This window comes from Protopterus annectens, chromosome 13.part0 (genome assembly GCF_019279795.1).
Source record: "Protopterus annectens isolate FY-2018-M chromosome 13.part0, PAN1.0, whole genome shotgun sequence".
Lineage (NCBI taxonomy): Eukaryota > Metazoa > Chordata > Ceratodontiformes > Protopteridae > Protopterus > Protopterus annectens.
The window spans coordinates 662441608-662461034 of NC_056747.1; the positions used below are offsets into that span (position 1 = coordinate 662441608).

At 43.3% G+C, this 19427-nt stretch overlaps 1 protein-coding gene across 1 annotated transcript in view; it reads right to left on the reverse strand.

Moving 5' to 3' along the window:
- The window catches only part of PITPNA (phosphatidylinositol transfer protein alpha), a 1003333-nt gene that overhangs the window by 392097 nt on the left and 591809 nt on the right, over positions 1–19427 (reverse strand). The window contains exon 10 of the mRNA XM_044054349.1: positions 9884–9967. Coding sequence (XP_043910284.1) covers positions 9884–9967 — 84 coding nt within the window. The remainder of the gene's footprint in view (positions 1–9883; positions 9968–19427) is intronic.

A 19427-nucleotide genomic window follows, 5' to 3' on the forward strand; every position in this document is an offset into this window, starting at 1 on the left:
TTCTCAGTAGCGGGTACCAATGCTGCCTTGGCCAGTCTGGAGCTATCAGAATTACCTTTGGCTGTTCCTCTCTGATCTTCAGTAGAACTTTGTACATCAATGGGAGAGGTGGAAAGGCATATACTGTCAGGGCCTTCCAGCTGAAAGAAAGGAGTCCACCCTCCAGGCTTGTGGGTGGTATACTCTTGAGCAGAATTTCTTCAGTTGGTGGTTGAGTGGGGAGGCGAACAGGTCTATCTCTGGCATTCCCCATTTCTTTGTTATGGTTTTGAAGATGTCTGGATGCAGCATCCATTCGTGAGCATCCGTGGTAGTTCTGCTTAAGCTGTCTGCTAGTGAATTCTCTTTTCCTGGTACGAATCTGGCCTGCAGTTGGATGTTGAGATTCAGGCCTAAGTTCCACAGGTCCATTGCCATCCGACATAGAGGGTATGAATGTGTGCCTCCCTGTTTGTTGATGTACCACATGACTGTGGTATTGTCCGTCCTTGTCAGCAGGTGTCCTTGCTGGAGGAATGATTTGAATGCCTCGATTGCATGCTTCACTGCCAGCATCTCCTTTAGATTTATGTGTAGATTCAGCTGGTCTTGGGACCATAGGCCTTGGATACACTTGTCTTCCATGTGTGCCCCCAGCCTAGGTCTGAGGCGTCCGTGGTGATGGTCTGCCTTGGATGTGGTTTGTGGAAAGGCAATCCTCTGTTGATCTGGCAGGCCTGAGCCCACCACAGGAATTCTTTTTTCAGGCATGGAATGATTGGTATCAGGGCTTCTAGACTGTGTCTGTGTTGAGACCATACATTCCTTGGGTACCATTGTAATTTTCTCATATGCAGCCTGGCATGTGGGATCAAGATTATGCAGGATGCCATGTAACCCAGGGCCTGCAGGACTTTCCTTGCAGTAAGCTGAGTTTGTCTTGTTAATGCCATGAAGTAGACTGGTAGTTGCTTTTGTTTTTCTTCTGTGAGAAAAGCCATCTGAGTTATTGTGTCCAGTTCTGCACCCAAAAAAGTTATCCTTTGGGATGGCACTAGTCTTGACTTTTGTATGTTGACTGTGTATCCCAAGGCTTGCAGCAGTTGTATGACATAGGCCAAATCCTTTATTATTTTTGTCTTGTTGTCCGCTTGTATTAGGCAGTCGTCCAGGTATGGGTAGATTTGAATTCCCTGAAGCCTGCAATGTGCAATTACTGATGCCAGGCATTTCGTGAATACTCTGGGCACAGTAGATAAGCCAAAGGGCAATGCTGAGAATTGATAATGCTCTGATCCTGCAAGAAATCTGAGGTGTCTTCTGCAATCTGGTCGTATAAGGACGTGCAGGTATGCCTCCTTGAGATCTAGAGTTACCAGCCAAGACTCCTTGCCCAACATGGGAAGAAGTTGCTGTAGGGTCAGCATCTTGAATTTTGGAACAATGAGGTATGTGTTCAGTGCGGACAAGTCAAGAATAGGCCTCCATTGATTTTCTTTTCTTGGTACAAGGAATAGTCTGGAGTAAAATCCTTGGCCTTGGCTCCATAGATGGTACCTTTTCTATTGCTCTTATCCTTAGTAAGCTGATGATTTGTATTAGAGCCTCTGATTTCTGGCTTGGTGGAAGGTTTGGCATTCCTCTCTTTTTTGGTAGAGTGTGGAAGTGAAACCTGTAGCCTTTGTCTATTGTTTGCAAAGTCCATTTGTCTCCTGTAATGCAATGCCAGTTTTTTGAAAATAAAGCTAGCTTTCAGCCCAAGGGTGCTTCCAGTTGTTCCCTGGTAGGCGGAATTAGAGCCAAGTCATTGTGTCTGTCCTGTGGAAGTGGTTGCAGTCGCAGCTGTGGCGGCACTTCTCTGGTTGGCAGGTTGCCACTGGCGACCCCTGTAGGCACCCCTTGATTGACCTCTGCCTCTTGGGCGTCTATTTCTGCCTCTCTGTGCTCTGGAGGTGTCTGGAAAGGACCAATTCTTTGAAGGCCAATTTCTGCTGAACCTCGGAGGTTGGACCTGCAGAAAATCCTTGACTGTTTGGACAGATTTTGCTTTTTCTTCCACTTTCTTTAGAACCTCCTGTGCAGGGGAGCCAAATAAACTTTGTTTCTCCATAGGGGCATCTAGGAGTTTAGACTTAACATGGTCTGGCAAGGATTGTTCTTTTAGCCAGGCATGCCTTCGAATCACTGCTCCAGTCATAGCTGATCTAAATGAAGCCTCCAGTGCATCATAGCCACATTTTAAGAAATGATTACTGACCTGCTGAGAGTTGTGTACCAAATCCTGAAGGGACTTACGGTCTAAAGGTTCAGGAGAGGACAGCTGTTTATTCAACTGATCTAACAAAAATTCCTGGTACTGTATCATGTGAAATTGACAGTTTAAAGCCCTGGCAGAAAGAGTAGCAGATGTATAAACCTTTTTACCCCATCTGTCTAATGCTCTTGATTCTCTTTCAGAGGGTAGGGGGTTTTTGGCAGAGGCAGCTGTAACACCTTTAGGGCCCTGAGAAATGGTTTCTGGGTCTGCAGCATGGGCCTTATACAAGTGGAAGTGAGAATCCGGGACCCTGTAGTATCTGTCAGGTTTGGCAGGGGCCGGGGGAAGAGAATCAGGGGCAGTACTGGCATCATTGTATGTATCATCAACAACTGATAGTACAGGTGGTATGGCTAAAGGCCTATGCTGTGGTAAGTGTAAAAAGGTCCTTAGCCTTTTCCTAGAATCAGAAAAATCCGGACCCTGCCATTGGAAGTGTTCCCTCATTGAGTGTAGAGTTTCCCCAAATGAAAATTCTTCTGGAGGGGAGGCAGAAGGAATGGAGCCTTCTGCATCAGAATCCTCATAAGGTGAGTATGGTCCTTCCTGATGGTCAGATAAATCTGAACCATCCGAGGAATAGTCAGAGGAGAGAGGTTCAGGGGGTTCAGGCCTAGGCCTCTTTTCGGGAGGGGGTTGTGAGGCCCTGTCTGGGTGAGGTTGGGATCCCCTGATCAGATAAATAAGGTCCTCAGCAAGGCTAAGAATCTGAGAACTTGAGGTAGGTCTGTGAGAGGGAGCTTTTGGAGGTAAGGCCTTGGAAAGTTTAGCTGCTTTAGCCCTGGAGAAGGCCTTGATAGACATAGAAGCAGGGGGTCTAGCTGCCCCACGTGCAGGAGTAGAGATGTCCAACGGAATGGTGTCGGACAAATCTTGTGTGCCTGCTTCTTCAGTAGAAATTTCTGTAGCCGACTCAGCCGGGACCTGTGTGGCCTCGGTTGTCGGAAGCATGCTTTCGGCCGAAGGGAGAACCGAGGTCTCGGTTTCAGCCGAAACCGAGACATTCGTGGTAGGCCTAACCATGGCTTCAGCCGAAACCGCGGGCGTCAGTCCTTTTCCTTGCGTTTTTTAGCTAAATGTGTAGTCGGAGTCTCCGACGGCATTTTATATGCAAAAGCGGAGCCAAAAAACTCTTCAGCAAACTCCGACCGATGTCTAAGTGTCCGTCGGTTGAAGGAAACACAGGCTAAACAAGCTGATACGTCGTGGTCTGGGCCTTAGCAAGGAAGGCAGTAAGAGTGGAAATCCTTATGAGGTATTTGTTTCCCACAAGTTAAACAATTATTTACTTTGTCTGACATCGGCTGAGGCAAGAAAGAGTCCCCAACGGGGTACTTAGCTTTTTTAGAAGTCTTCGGTAGCTGAAATCTCTGGATCTGACCGACCGGCACTTGCGAACAGCTTCTGCTTCGGGCACCGCGCGGCAAGAAAGACTGAGGAAAATGGCGTCAGCTGATGCCTTTATACCCCAGGAGCTATGACGTCGGGTGAAGTGCGACATCAGCCGAGGCCAGACCCAGACTTTGGAATCTGGCCGACCGAAGGGCTGCCTGAGGCAGGACAACCCATTTGTTATGACTGCAGATGCATCCTTGAAGGACATCTTGTTTGGGAAAGGCAGAAGGAATCAAAGGCCCTTGTAAAGCCAAGCTGCCAGGCAAAGAGTCTTGATTTGAGAGTGAAATATCTGACCCTGATGCTGGGACAGAAGTGAAGGAAACAGAGGCAGAATCCATGGAGGTTCCAAGAATAGGTGTCTTAAAGTTGGATACCAAAACTGCCAAGGCCAATTTGGAGCTATCAGAATGAAAATATTGGGTTTGTCCTGTTGTATTTTCAGTAACACCCGAGGTAGAAGAGGAAGAGGAGGGAAGGCATATCCCAAAGGATTCCTCCAGCTGAAAGACAGGGCATCCACTTTCCAAGCTGCTTTGTGGAAGGACCTGGTGCAAAAGAGAGGCAACTGATGGTTGAGATGAGATGCAAACAGATCTATCTGAGGGACTCCCCAAACTGCTGTAATCCTGCTGAATATGTTGGGGTCCAGCATCCATTCGTGAGGATCCAAAAGATTTCTGCTTAGGCTGTCTGCTAAGAGATTCTGTTTTCCTGGAATGAATTGAGCTTGAAGATGCAGATTTAGATTTGGAGCTGTGTCCCATAGACTCATGGCTAGTCTGCAAAGGGGGTAGGAGTGAGAGCCCCCTTGCTTGTTTATGTACCACATGACTGTGGTATTGTCTGAGCGAATCAAAAGATGGCCTGGTTGCAGAAGACTCTGGAAGGCTAGAAGAGCATTTTGGACTGCCAACATTTCCTTCAAGTTGATGTGCCAGGGAAGATGCTTCTTTGTCCAATAGCCCTGCTGGCAATTGTTTAGGTAATGAGCTCCCCAAGCATAATCCGAGGCGTCTGTGGTTATGATCCAAGCAGGATGAGGTAGACGAAAGGGATTCCCTTCGTTTGAAGCACAAGCCCTGGACCACCAAAGGAACTCCTTTTGGAGGCAGGGAATCAGAGGTATCATAGTTTCCAGGCTGTGGTAATGCTGAGACCATACACTCTTTAGGTACCATTGAAGTTTTCTCATATGAAGCCTTGCATTTGGAATCAACAGGATGCAAGAAGCCATGTAGCCCAAAGCCTGCAGGAATTTCCTTGCAGTGACCTGAGTTAAAGTAGCCAATGTCTTGAAAATTGATGCCAGCTGTACCTGTTTTTCTGGAGTAAGGAAGGCCCTTTGTAAGCTTGTGTCTAGAAGAGCTCCCAAAAAGATCATTTGTTGAGAGGGGATCAAATGTGACTTTTTTGTGTTCACTGAGAATCCCAGTAGTAGGAGAAGACGCTGAACAAACTGCAGATGTTGAAGTAAAAGATCCTTGCTGTCTGCCTGAATAAGGCAGTCGTCCAGGTAGGGGTAAATTTGAATTCCTTGGAGTCTGCAATAAGCTACTACTGGAGCCAGACACTTGGTAAAGACTCTGGGCGCAGTAGATAAGCCAAAGGGCAGTACAGAGAATTGAAAGTGTCTCGAACCTGCCTTGAATCTGAGGTATTTTCTGTGTTCTTGTCTGATGGGAATGTGTAAATAGGCTTCCTTTAAGTCCAATGTCACCATCCAAGCATCCTGGGAGAGCATGGGAAGAAGCTGTTGCACAGTAAGCATCTTGAATTTTGGCATTCCAGAAATGTATTTAACACTGAGAGGTCCAGAATAGGTCTCCATGAGCTTTGTTTCCTTGGGACCAGAAAAAGTCTGGAGTAAAAACCTTTTCCCATCTCTGGAAGTGGAACAGGTTCTATGGCTTTCATGGCCAATAAGGCGTCCACTTGATTTAAGGCATCTGACCATTGATGTTCTGGCAGATCCGGCCAGCCTGAAGACCTTGGCAGAGTATGAAAGTGGAATTTGTAGCCTCTTGAAATCACGTCTAAAACCCATTTGTCCTGGGTAATATGAGTCCAATTTTGGTAGAAAAGAGAAAGTTTTCCTCTGAGAGGGGCTTCCAGGCAAGGAGGACCTGTAGCCCAATGGAGAGAGTCATTGGGTCTGCTTCTTTTGAGATTGAGGTCTGTCTTCTCCCCTTCTAGGTGAAGAAGCAGTCCATTGTCTGGACCTGTAAGAGGCCTGAGCCTGCCCCCGGCCTCTGGAGCGTCTATATCTTCCCCTTTGAGGCCTGTCAGATGTGGGAAAAGACCAATTTTTGGAGGGCCAATTTCTAGAAAATCTAGGAGGCTGAACTTGTAACAAATCCTTAACAGTCTGCATAGATTTTGCTTTTTCTTCCATCCTTTTAATAACCTCCTCAGCCTTGGATCCAAATAAAACATCATGCTGAACAGGGGCATCTAACAGCTTAGCCTTAACCTGTTCTGGTAAATTCTGCTCACGAAGCCAAGCATGTCTCCTGATAACAGTACCAGAGGCAGCAGCCCTGCAAGAAGCTTCTAAGGCATCAAAACCACAATGTAAACTACGTTTGCTAACTTGTTCAGTTGCATGTAATACATCTTGTAATTCCTTGTCCTCTGCACATACAGGAAAGGTAGAGAGCTTTTGCTTTAAAACAGACAAAAGAAATTGCTGATACTTGAACATGTGAAACTGGCAATTTAAAGCTCTAATAGAAAGTGTAGCAGAAGTGTAAACCTTCTTGCCCCACCTGTCCAAGGCACGAGAATCCTTTTCAGAAGGGATAGGATTTTTAGAAGAAGCGGCCTTAGCAGCCCTAGAACCCTGAGAAATAGTTTCAGGATCAGCAGAAGGGTTCTTAAATAAGAATGGATGGGAATCAGGGACTCTGTAAAATCTATCAGGCTTAGAAGGAGCAGGCGGCAAGGAATCAGGATTTAGGTTAGCTTCAGAAAAAGCATCATCCACAACATCAAGTACAGGAGGAATAGCCAAAGGTCTGTGTTGAGGGAGAAGGAGAAATTCCCTAAGTCTCTTCTTAGAAGCAGAGTAATCCTGACCTTCCCAATGAAAATGCTCCCTCATCTCATGTAAGGTTTCCCCAAAAGAGAAATCTTCAGGGGGAGAAGCAGAGGGAATAGAGTCCTCTGCATCGGAATCCTCATAAGGAGGAAAAGAATAATCCTGGTCAGAGGAAGATCCTGTCTAGGCCTTTTTTCTGGAGGAGGGTGAGAACCCCTAATCATTGTAAGTAAATCTTCAGCCATCCGAAGTAATTGCTTCTGGGACTTGGGAGCTGTATCCGAGGAAGCTTGTGAAGAAACCCTTGGTTTAACAGGAGTCTTTGACTTTGCCTTTGTAGAAATAGTGATATTAGAAGGCCTGAAAACCCCCTCAGAAGCCGGTACCTGCACAGCGGTTCCAGACCCATCTGAAGGAGCGATGTCCGAAGGTCCTGCAGCAGTTAAAATACTAGGCCTAGAAGGCTCCCCATGGGAGTCCGTGTCGGCCATCGGTTCCGAAGTGGTGGATGACAGGGGCTGCAAAAGCGCCTCACTGACGACCGCCGAACCCGAAGCTGGCTCCGGCTGCAATATATCATGTTTGGACCTCGGAGGCCTATCCTTGTTCTTTGCGTTTCTTTTGAATTCCGGTAGTCGGTAAAGTATCCGACGACATCCTATAATTGAATCGTCTACCAAAATAATTCAAGGCCCAATCGCACCTACGCTTGATAGTGCGAGAATTAAACCTGGCACAGAACCGACAGCAAGAAACGTCGTGGTCAGGGCCTAAGCAAGGTAGACAGTAAGAGTGGGAATCTTTATGAGGTATTTGTTTCCCACACGATATACAATTATTAACTTTTTCTGACATCGGAGGAGCAAGAAAAAAGTTTCCCCAACGGGGTACTTAGCTTGAGAAGAGAAGTAGAAAACTTCGGACCGAAGACAATCAAAGCACGTTGTCTGAAAACGCCAACCAATGACTTGCGAGCTGCTTTCCACCGCACGGCAAGAAAGACTGGAGAAGATGGCGTCGGCTGTCAGCTTTATATCCCTGCGTTCTGACGTCAGGGTGCTTTGCTGGTACAGCCGACACCGGACCCAGACTTTGGGAGTCTGGCTGACCTCGGGCTGCCTGCCGGCAGGATCACCCTACAGTTATGACTGCAACAGTGAAACACGAAGAACATCAGGCACAAAGGAAAGGTGATGGAATAAATTCAAACTGGTAAGGGGAATTAATACCAACAGGAGACAGACACTAGTGATCATAGAACAATTCTCTAGTGAAAAGCTGTTAACCAGCAGGTCTATACAACTGAAAGCACTTGGGTTACTCCATTAAGCATAAGTGAAATCAGACAGATGTACAGAAGTGAAGGACAGAATAAATTTGCCAGTGACCCCAAACTTATACAGTGATTATAGATGGTTGTGTGTAGGAAGGGGATGACATTCAACTGCACCTCACAATATCAATAACAATACAACAATATCCTATCGAACCTACTTTACACCTCTCTCATGCTTACCAATATCAGAAAAATTGATCTCAACAAATCAGATAGCTGCTACAATAAAATAGCCAGATTTGCCACAGGATCTCCTAGAACCCACCATTGTGAAAGCCTCAAAAAACTCAACTGGCTAGAAATCCCCCTGACCCTTCAAATCAGCCAACTAGCACTTGCTCGCAAAGTACTACATCATCCAGGCAATACACCAGCCCTGCAGCAACTACTCCAGCCTTACACCACTACCAGATCTCTGAGATCAAGTACCCAACACCTTGTTAAGGTAACAAACTTTAAAAATGAGGCAGGTAGATCCGTTTATAGCCACTTTATCTCCTAAATCTGGAACTCCCTTCCAGCCCACATAAAAACTCCACCACCCAATTCAAAAAACTGCTCAAAACACACTTCCTGAATCACAGATTATGTACCTGTACTACCCCTGGATAGTAACTCATATGTCTCTGTTTCCAGCAACTAGAGTAACAGCTTATCTACTGCTTTTGTAAAGTATGCATGGGGTAATAGTATTACTGAACACTGTAATGAAACCTAAAGGACATAGCATGTCTCTAATGTGTAGAAATGAGTTACAGAAGTTATCTACTCTATCTTCTTGCTATACTTGCTGTTAAACACCTCTATAACATGTATATATTAATGTAGCCTGTGAATGTTGGCAAATATACTCTTTGGTTAACTCACTATCTTATATTTACTATACTTCTATAAGAAGTATAAATATTGTGTACTCTATATATTGTTTAATGAACCTTTTGGTTAACATGTCTTTCTCTTGTTAATGATTTTACTGCTCTGGAGCTTTTCTCCACAGGCCTCCACTGAAAATGGACATATATCCAGTTGGACTCTCCCGGTTAACAAATGTAAAATAAATAAATAAAATAAAAAATATCAGTATAAAAGACAGACTGATCAGATACGATTCAATGTAAAAAAAAATAAAATAAAATAAATAAATAAATAAATAGGCAATTTAGGATGGAAAGGTTCTGTAGTAAAATGCAGACAAGAATGGACCTAGAGAAAACTGAAGGTCAAAACATCTGGCAATGATCACTAAAATTCAGTTAAATAATTTAGGGCGAGTCGACTGTAGTGACGTACATGGGGAGTAGAAGTTATTCCAGAGAATGATCTGGAAATAGCAACTTAGTCATCCCCTGAACAGATCCCAAATAATCTTAAGTGAAAAATAAGTAAGGGGAGATGATCCGAAGAGGGCTTGAGCAGTCACTGATCTTGTACTGATACACAACTCAGTACTCCAGGTGCCACAGGATTTTCCATAACAGGGAAGTGTCTACTGTAAACCAAGACATCTTGAGGACAAAAAGTGTTGCTATTTTCAGAAGCAATAAAATGGATTTCCCTAAACTGTTATTCATAGGGGAGTACAGACACTGGCTGGAGGCAGTTCAGATCACATGCAAGTGAGAAAAGAAAAAAAGTATTATATTTTCTTCATGCAGGATTAACAAGAAATGTTGACACAAATTTGTAGATGCTTGTGAAAAGAACTTCAGTGTGTACTAAGAACACAATATAATTTTAAAGGTACTGAAGGTGCACATTCTAAAGTGTTGGAAGAATTACAATACTGAAAAAAATACAATAAACAGAGAAAACTTACCCGTGATAGCACTTGATTACGATCTGCAATGTCTACGTAAACCACTGCCGCGTTCTTCCAGACCTCTGGATCTAACTTGTGTACCTTCAAAAAGAAAAGCAGACTGTCAAGGCAACTATAAAAGATACAACTGAAGTGGATTAATTACTCTTAACGTAACAATTTTAATAGAAATTGACAAGCAATTTGGTTTAATAACACTGGGTTTGCAGCAAATAAATGGACTAGATAAGTGAAATTTCTGGAAACATCAGAAAATACTTATCTGGTTTGAGAAGGTCCACCCTTGTCAACAGTAAGATACAAGCCTTTATGGAGCTGTGCATCAGACACTTTCCCAAGCTATTAGCCCCACCCCTTTCACACAATGTTCTGCAAAAAAGACCCCCCTCCTAGTCTTTTTGCTACACTTCAAAGCACTAAAGAAATGTCCCCACTCTACTTTTCAAACTTTCAACTATTTGTGAGAAAAAAACTCAAGTTATTTGCTATCTTAGCCCATATTTATCAAGTTCCACTTTCCTGTGATTAGAAATATCGGTACTTACATATTATCGCAACCACATATGAAGTGGGAGAAGCGACTCATTTCCAAGGGCTTCTCCTGCCCAGTTATGTTGCCCAACTTATGGGAAGTGTGTGTGTGTGTGTGTGTGTTGACAAGTGTGCAGAGGTGGTACGGATAATGGGTGAGAAATCTGCTAAGGATTTCAGAAGTATATTATCGCAACCACTTTCGAAGCAGGAGAAACATCTCATTTCCAAGCTGTTCTCCTGCCAAACAAGTGTCGTGTCTTGACAACTGCATTTCTGAACTCTGGAAAACCGAGACTGACTTAATAAACTGCACAAGTGAATTAATTTTAGATAGAGAAGGGTACAAAGTACTATTCAGTTGAGGACGAAAACAGCTAAGAAAGATGCATTTACTTTCATTTTCTTTGTAAATGTGCAGGTCTGAATACCTTGCAGGTAAGCATGACATCGTAACAGTGAAAGTTAACTCCGTTTTCTTTAAGGCTGATCTAGAGTTCATGACTGCATTATACTTTTGGAAAGGCTATTGCTATAGTTATATGTAGAAAATTTCCTTTGCAAATGGGTAAGGTGCATATTACATCCTGTGGTGATGTACATGTAATACCCAGTGAAAAACGAGACAGTTAATGGTTGTTTTTCTTTCGGCTTTTCCCGGTTAGGGGTCGCCACAGCGGAACCCTGGTCCGCTAATGATTGGCAGTAGATTTAAAGGTCTCTATTCGTTTACACTTGGTAAGCACAATATGTTCTCCGGAAAGTGACTGTCATGAAGATAGTTCAGTGACACACACTTCCAAAGTGACTGACAGCAGTTTTTCGGCAGCACAATGGCTTGAAACTGAGATGGTTGTGTTGCTGCGAATGTGTTTGCGATAATACGCAAGTACCGAAATATCAGTTCAGGTTAGACCTTTCCATTTCTACCTTGTACTTAGTGGACTGATCTACCCCTTCCTTGGTCTTAGAGGCGATCTCTTCTTCCTTTTTACTGTGCAGTACTACTTTCTTTGTTACCATAATGTTTGTATTACCTTAAACCTCCTGTAGAGGAGGCACATGGGATGTATGCAAATTGACATCAAGGACATACCAGTTTGGCTGGGAATTTCTTGCAGTTTTTACTGAATGATTTATCTGTGTGACCCCTTAGCCTTTGAGTTGCATAGTTCTGTTTTACAGATGTTTTCAAGGTTAATTGCTGAAGTCTGAATTTACAGGTATTAGTGAAGTATTTAATAAATGTAAATAGGGTCACAAAATCCCACCCTTAGACAAACATTGTGTTTACTGGTTAAATGAAAATTACTTTAGTGTTGCTTATGACATTTATAAAACATTTACTCCTAACTACTGCTCAAGATTAAAAAAAATTGAAACTATTGAAAACAGAAAAAGCTTCAGTATCCACCCTGGCAGAGCTTCAACTTTAATTATTCCGTTGGGCTAAGCTCCCCTAGACTTCCAGATCAGAGCCAATTGTTCAGAATAATTCTACTAGATCCAAAAAAAAATACAAGACTGTCAAGGGTTTGGAATTTTCTTCAGGTCTTCAGCCTAAAACATCTAGAATAGAGGAAAACGGTGACGTCTTATTCACATTCTAGCACGTCCAAGTTGCCTGTCAAGGTTCTGACTGGAAACTCTTCAGTTAAGGTGGTTAGGCATGAAAGTTTAACTTCACTGTGACTCTGAACTGCATAAATTTATGACCTCAAGGCCATTATCGACAGGGTCTTTTAGATGCCATTTTAATTGACCACCAAAAATTGACTATGAAAAGCTGATGGAGGCATGTTAGTGTCCATCAAAAAATGTTTGTAGCCTCATACCCTCTCTGGTACAAGGAAGGATAGAAGCATTTTTCAGTACCTAGTATTTTGGCCAACTCTTCCCATTTTTCTTACCATTTTATCATTAGTATCGAAGAGGCCAAGGTCAAACCACCAATGCAGATACTGACAGATCTGTTGATGTTGGTTGTGGTCTTGCTTTATATCCACAGTTTTGAGATTGCTTCCTTTAATGCTGACTTTGCCACTGGTGCCAATGGCCTTGATGGCAATGATGTCACTGCCCATGTGTCTTCTGGCCTTGGGTTTTGGGGTCACCTATGCAAATTTTGCCATAGTCTATGCTGATCTTGGAAGGGTCATCTTTCCAGCGTTTGGTGTCAAAGCCCTTGATGTCAGGTCCTCAGATGACAGGTTTGTTAGTCTTGCTGTCAGGGTCAGGTAGTCACCAAGGCTCAATGCCAACTGTTCAACTAGATTTGATCTTTGGCAGTGGGGGTTAATGTCCTTGGCATCAAGGGCTGATGTTCTTCACATGGCACCTTCAGTTCCCTTAAATCCTCCCCCCATGACATCAGCCTCAACTATACATAGTTTTTTGCCTGTCTTTTTTTTTTTTTTTTTCCTCAAGGTCAGCAGAATACAGTGGCCAGGAACCATTTGCAGGATCACTTCAAGATACTTGACCAATTCCAGTCGATTTATCATACACAGTCCCATCACCTATGAGGACAGCTCTAAATTATAACTGGAAATAAGAGGAAGAAGCTTGGAGACTTCTTGGCTAGAGTATTTCATCCCAATAAATGCCTCCATTTCCAGTTGACCTCAAATTTAGAAAGGTGCTAGAAATAAGAGAGAGATGGCCCAGAGACTCCATAACCTCCCCCACAAAATATCCTGCAGAAGGCTTTCCTGGGTGGTCCCTCCTACAAAGAAAACAGATTAGCAGGTAGTCGAGTCTGAACTGGAAAACCCTGACATGATAGCACTTGTCCTAAGGAAGCCAAACATCATCCCCTAGATTCTCAAAGGCTTGAGCTGCTGAAATGAGACTCCCAAAGTCTCATTTCACTGTGGCTTCCCTTAGAAAGGCTCTGATCCTGTATATCCCTACATGCTCATCCACCGCTTAAGGAAACAAGAATAACAGACAGCTTTGGGAAGCGTGTATGTATTCATGTGATCCCATATTACCCAGACAGTACACGTCCAAACAGAAGGATTGGTCACCATGAACAGCACTAAACTGGCTACATATCTCTCAGAATTTGTTCCTCTTCTAATTCCCACAATGCTTCACATCTCCTCCAGAACTCATTTGCAATTTCAGTAATTAGAAGTGGCACACAGGGCTTGAGCTTCACTTAAGTCTAACCCCCTTTGTTTTGTGGTTTTTATTCTTTATTGGGTGTAGTTTGTTATGGTGTACATCAGACTTAAATGGATTTTCAAAGGTGATGGGTATTTCTAGGAAGATCTTCTCATCAGTCAGCCCTCCCTTTTTCACCATATGTACTTTAGTTCAGGTTACGAGTGTCCTTTGCTTAAGTGATTACTTGTTACAACTTCAGCAGTAAACTGTTTATGCTCATCTAGCATGGGTGGCTTGTTTGCTTTTGGTTGTGGAGCAGGACTGGCAAAAAACAAATGTGGTTGTGCCCATTCCAAAGAAGCTTGGCAAGATATTCCAGTAGCCCAAGGACATGCCTTACTGGAGCAAGGCAACCTTTGTTAACTATTTCAGATACTGACAACAGCAAATAGGAGCTTGCCGATGAAACTCTTGCAGTTCATCTGCCAGAGAGGAACTCCAAAGTGATGGACTGCATGAGGAAGGCATGTCACTGCATCTCCCAACCTTTGCCATATGGGGTCTCAATTACTTGATGCACAAAACCAATTTTTAAAGACTGCTATGAAAAAAATGCCCTTGAATCGCTGAAAAGGTTGCTGGCCAGTGACATCCACCATAAGGCAGTGTCACAGATTTTGACCATGCTTAACACATCACTGCCTGTGAGACATATCAGTAATATGACTGATAAGAGTTACACCTGGCTCAGCGTTCTGTGGACTGTTCCACTGTGGCGACCCCTAACCGGAATAAGCTGAAAGGAGATTATGATGATGATTAAGAAATGATTAGATAGAGTTCACAGGGGACAAGGGGCTCGCTCAATGGATGCTGTCCTCAAGGCAGAGGGGCTTCACAGAATCAAGGTTTCTATGACCGTTTTAAGAGGTGGCAGCAGGGATTCTGCTGTTACGTCCTGAAGGAGGCAGCAGCAAAATCACTGAAGAACTGCTTGGCTACTGTAATTTGAAGGTAGTAGTGGTGGGGTCACCTGCCCCACTAACAGCGTGTCTCGCCATCACTTAGGACAGGAGGGTAAGGGTTACAATACTCAGAAGCTATACAATACTAGTTTCAGAGAAACCAAAGCTGACCTTTCCATTACTAGACATGTCACCTTGTCAAAAGGAGGTAGCCCAATCAGAGGTAACCAGCCTTCTTCAAGACAGCCATCTAAGACATCCCACCAAACTAGAAAGGGTCTGGCATCTATTCCTGGTTCTTCTCAGTCTTCAAGACAACCAATGACCTAAAGCATCGTGTGAAGAAAAAAGTTCTGGACAGTTGCAGTTCCCTGTCTGAGAGAATGGCACTGGATATGCTCTACAGACCTCCAGGATGACATCAGCACATTAAAACAACCAATACATCCAGTTAGCCCCTGTACTTCTGCTCAGAGGCCAATCATTACTAGTTCAAAGCTACAGTGTCTGGACTCGCCACATTCCCCCTGGGTGCTCATGAAGTGCATAGCTGTAGTTGCAGCTCATGTGACATTATCAATCAGGATATTTTCATATCTAGACTACTAGCTCCTAGTCTGTGCCACAGAGAGAGTCACTGATAAAGACAAAGGGCTACTCCCCAGCTTTGCCCGTCCTTGAGGATATCAATAAATACTAGGGTTTCCACTGGAGGCTTCTCAAAAGTTGATTTTCACAGACTGCCATCTGGTCACCCTTAGTCAGCTTGTTATACTTCCCCAAAATGGACTTTCTTCCTTGCAGTCAAGCCTTACATTTCATCACTGCTGCACCCATCACCTCTCCCACACCCACCATAATTCCTTGTTATAAAGGTGCTGGGCTTCATGACTACTGCAATCAAACTCATTCCCATTAGCAAGATCTCATATGAGGGCATTTAAGTGGACAATGGTGGCAGATGGAGGGATCCTTGAATCAGAGAATTAGCTTGTCAAGTGTATGCCATTGCTCATCTACAGTGATGGCTACATTTCCCCAATCTAACTAGAGGTTGTCCATTTCTTCCCCCTTCTATTCATCATGGTCATAATGGATGTGTCTTACCCGAGATGGAGCATTGTTTAAAGCAAATGCCCTAAGAAATGTTGACTCAGCAGGAGGCCAATTTGCATATTAATGTGATAAAATGAGGGCGGTTCAGGCATTTCCAAACTGCCTTCTCTAGTGTGTAACAATTAGACACAACAACAATACGGCAGTAGTGCGGTACTACCAACAAACACAAAAAACAAATCTTTTCTCTTTTATCAGGAGGCCATTAGCGTTTGGGAAAGGATTATGCTCATCTTATAATTATAATACACATCTCCAGTTAGACCAACTACCTTGCAGACGAGCTCAACAGAATCCTGATATCTCAGGAATGGCTTCTCAACCATTACAGGACATAGAAGCCTTGCTGTGACTTCTTTACATCTCTTTCCAGCACAACATACAGCAAACCTTCTATCATCCCTCCACAGGAGGGACACTAAGGGATGCTCTATATCATCAGTGGCCACTGGGGCTTCTCTTAACCTTTAGACTCCTACCTCTCATGATGATGTTTCTCCATAAAACCAAAAAGGTTTTTAGCAATAACATGCATACATGTTATGGTCGTTTCTTTAAAACTGTTATCCACATATTAGACAGTTATGACCATACGATATAGGGAGAGTATTTTTAAATGCAGTAGATATTTGTTTTACGTTCTGAAGAATTATGCATCCAGGGTGAATGAAAGTGTCAAAACTTTTATTAAATAAATTTCTTGGACTTCATATTTGCTGGTGCTTGCATTCTGTATGGTACTCTACACCAGTGTAAAGCTTGCTTGGTTCACACCAGATACGTTAGGGTCAGTAAATCACAAAAGTAACTCTTCAGGTGGCTTAACTAACTACTTCCTTCTGCTATACTTACAGTAATTAGAGTGTTCGAGAAACCTAGGGCTCACTCTACCACGTCAATAGCCACTTTTGTCTGCCTTCTTCAGGCATTTGTCTACGGATGACATGTTCTACCGTGACATAAGCTTCATTGTATGCAAGACACTATAAACTCCTCCATGATATTCTGTCATTATACTACCACCTAAGATGTCAGCTATGGACCACATCCTTAAGTTTGAAAGTGTATGAACTGGATAATGTAAGATACCAAAGTTATTTATTTTTCTCTAACATTAGATCTTCACTATCAATCTCTGTATACTTCAACAAACCTGCCCTCCTTCCCTCTTCCAAATGGTCACTCTTGGGCTTCTGCTGATAAAACCTAGTAGACATCTCCCAAACCCTTGCTATGGGAAGTATTTTTCTTACATTTTTTAATGGGCATTTAGAAGTTCCACTTTGAATCCAGTGCTAAACATGGCAAACTCAATCTGGAGTAGGGACATTGGTCATTGTGGGAATTAAGGGAGGAAACTGTGCTCTGGGGTATATATTACCAGTTTGATGAAATTGAGGCTGATCAGTCCTTCAGCATAGAAGTGTAGGACAATGAAGATCTAAGGTTACAAGTACATAACTTTCAATTTTCTTGAGAAATTGAAATCTTCTCATGTGAAGATTCCAGTGAGAGCTGGTGGACAATATAAACCAGTCATTGGAACAGCTGCCAGGCCTGACATCTTAAACACAAATTGCAGTCACAGATTGCAACCGTAACACCAAAACCTCACTATGAGACCTGCATACAGCTCATTTGATGGGGCAAGCTCATGCAGCAGGTGCTGGCACTGCTTGCTCTTCACTACTATGCCTGTCTACACCAAGTTCTGTAAGGATACCAAGGCATCCTTACATAATGACTACCTTCAATGGTTCTTTACACACAACTTCTTCCACCACCACAGAAGAGAGTCACCAGAGTTGTTCAACTAAAGTTATACAGACTTTCTGGGATGGTAATGATGAATGGTTAAATCCCTGATGGCATTTCAAAATATAGCTGAAAGATGTACTTTCAGAAAGGAGAAACTGGAGTCCTTACTGAAGATTTTAGCTATGAAATTGAGCACCACTGGAATAAGTGATGAAAAGGGGTCTAGACCATTATTTGCATCTGGTAAGGAAAATTTATCATTTGTCTTTGTAAAGTTTTCTAGTGGACAGTTTCTGTACTGCAGTAAGGATATGGAACACCCTTGATGGGTGATCAGAGTCCCTGGCCATTAGAGGAATTTGAGAAACCATGCAGTCAACTTGAGGGCTTGAAGGCCTGTTGCGGCTTTCTGGCAGATGAGACAGTAATCTAGATGAGGATCAATTAGAAATTGTGTCATTAAGATGAGAGGCCAAAGCAGGAGAAATCAGGCTTCTTGAGGCCATAATGGGATAGCAAGATGAATTTTGCTTTGCTGAGTACTATTTTATGAATAGAAGGAGGAATGTGTAAAGAGACCCTGGAGCCAATGATGCCCAAGTATTTCCAGGGTGTTTGCCCCTTTTGGGGATCCGAGAACAAGCATTTGCTGTACTTGGTTTTGGTTGGGAATGTGAAGACCTCACAGCAAAACTTCCACCAGTGTCAGAAAATCATTGGCACTGGAGATGCATCTCAGAATAATTTATGAGGCTTTAACAGACACAAGCTCAGCCTGTCCAGTAGTGACCTAACCTTGGCCCAGGATATGCATTGCAATAAGAAAGCACTGCAAGTAGATTACCCACTCTGGTACCTTGCTGCCTTGTGAAAAAGGGGTAAGCTCTGGTTTCTTCTTATTCGCTGATTTACAATACTACTGACTGCATTGTCCGTGTGCAAGGAAATTGTATCTTGTGGAAGAAATTCCTGAAATGCCTGCCATGGTAGAAGAATCCCCCTTAATCTCCCAAGTTGTTTATCTGCAATGTGGCCTCTCATTACATCTAAATCCCCAGGACTGTCTTGCCCCTCATAATGCTCCTTCACCAAGACACAATGAGCCCATAGTGACAGATTCATGAAAAGGAACAGAGAAGCATCTAGTGCAGTTTCCACTAGATTTTGCTGAAATGTGATCTTATACATAAAGTATTTGAGGGTTCTAAGGGAGAAATCACTATGCACATGCTCACTTTAAGCAGTACATCACTCTGGAATCCTTATCCAGTAGATGGAACTCTAAAGACTCTTGACAGGCTTTTTTGTGGCTACTGCTACAACAGTGTGCCAGGAAAGAGCCCTCTGCTCCAGCAAAGTCTGCCCTAAGGGCTGTGCTGTTGGAGTATCAAAGCCACCACTGTAGATGACTGTGGCAGGTCTTACACAGGTGATTGAGTAGCTCCATGGGAACCTGAAGTTGAAACCATTAAATCCTGAGTGTCCATTTCAGGGATCTCATGTAATATCTGGCCAGACATGAAATAAAAACAGTCACTGCCATGCGTCCAAAAACCCTTAACACTAGGGCTGCTGGCAGGGTCTAAATTTGCAGCAGCAGACTGATGGAAGGGGGAATCCTTTCATGGTGGCATGCTATTTTTAATCTTCTGTTCAAATCGCAGTCAATAAATGTCAGAATCTCCATTTGTGATTTTGTAGTGCTAACTGAGTTCCAAGGACAGATGTAGTTTGAGCAAATAATCACTCTCAAAGTAAAGCCACGCTTACAGCTAATTACCTGGATGCCGGAAAACTCTTACTCTCAGCAGTCTCAAATGAGACTCTACTGCTGCCATGCATCCAGCAAACATCCTTGGTGGCAGTGGCAAGTCCAAAGGGCAGGGTTCTGAACTTACAAATAGCTTCCACTCAAACATGATGGAACTCCCTGGATGCCCTTGCTATTCTGATGTGAAGACAGACATCCTGGAATTCCAACCAGCACAACCAACCTCACTCCCAAAGCAAAGGTAGAATGAATTGCATCATGGCCATACAGAACAAGGATTTCCTTACAT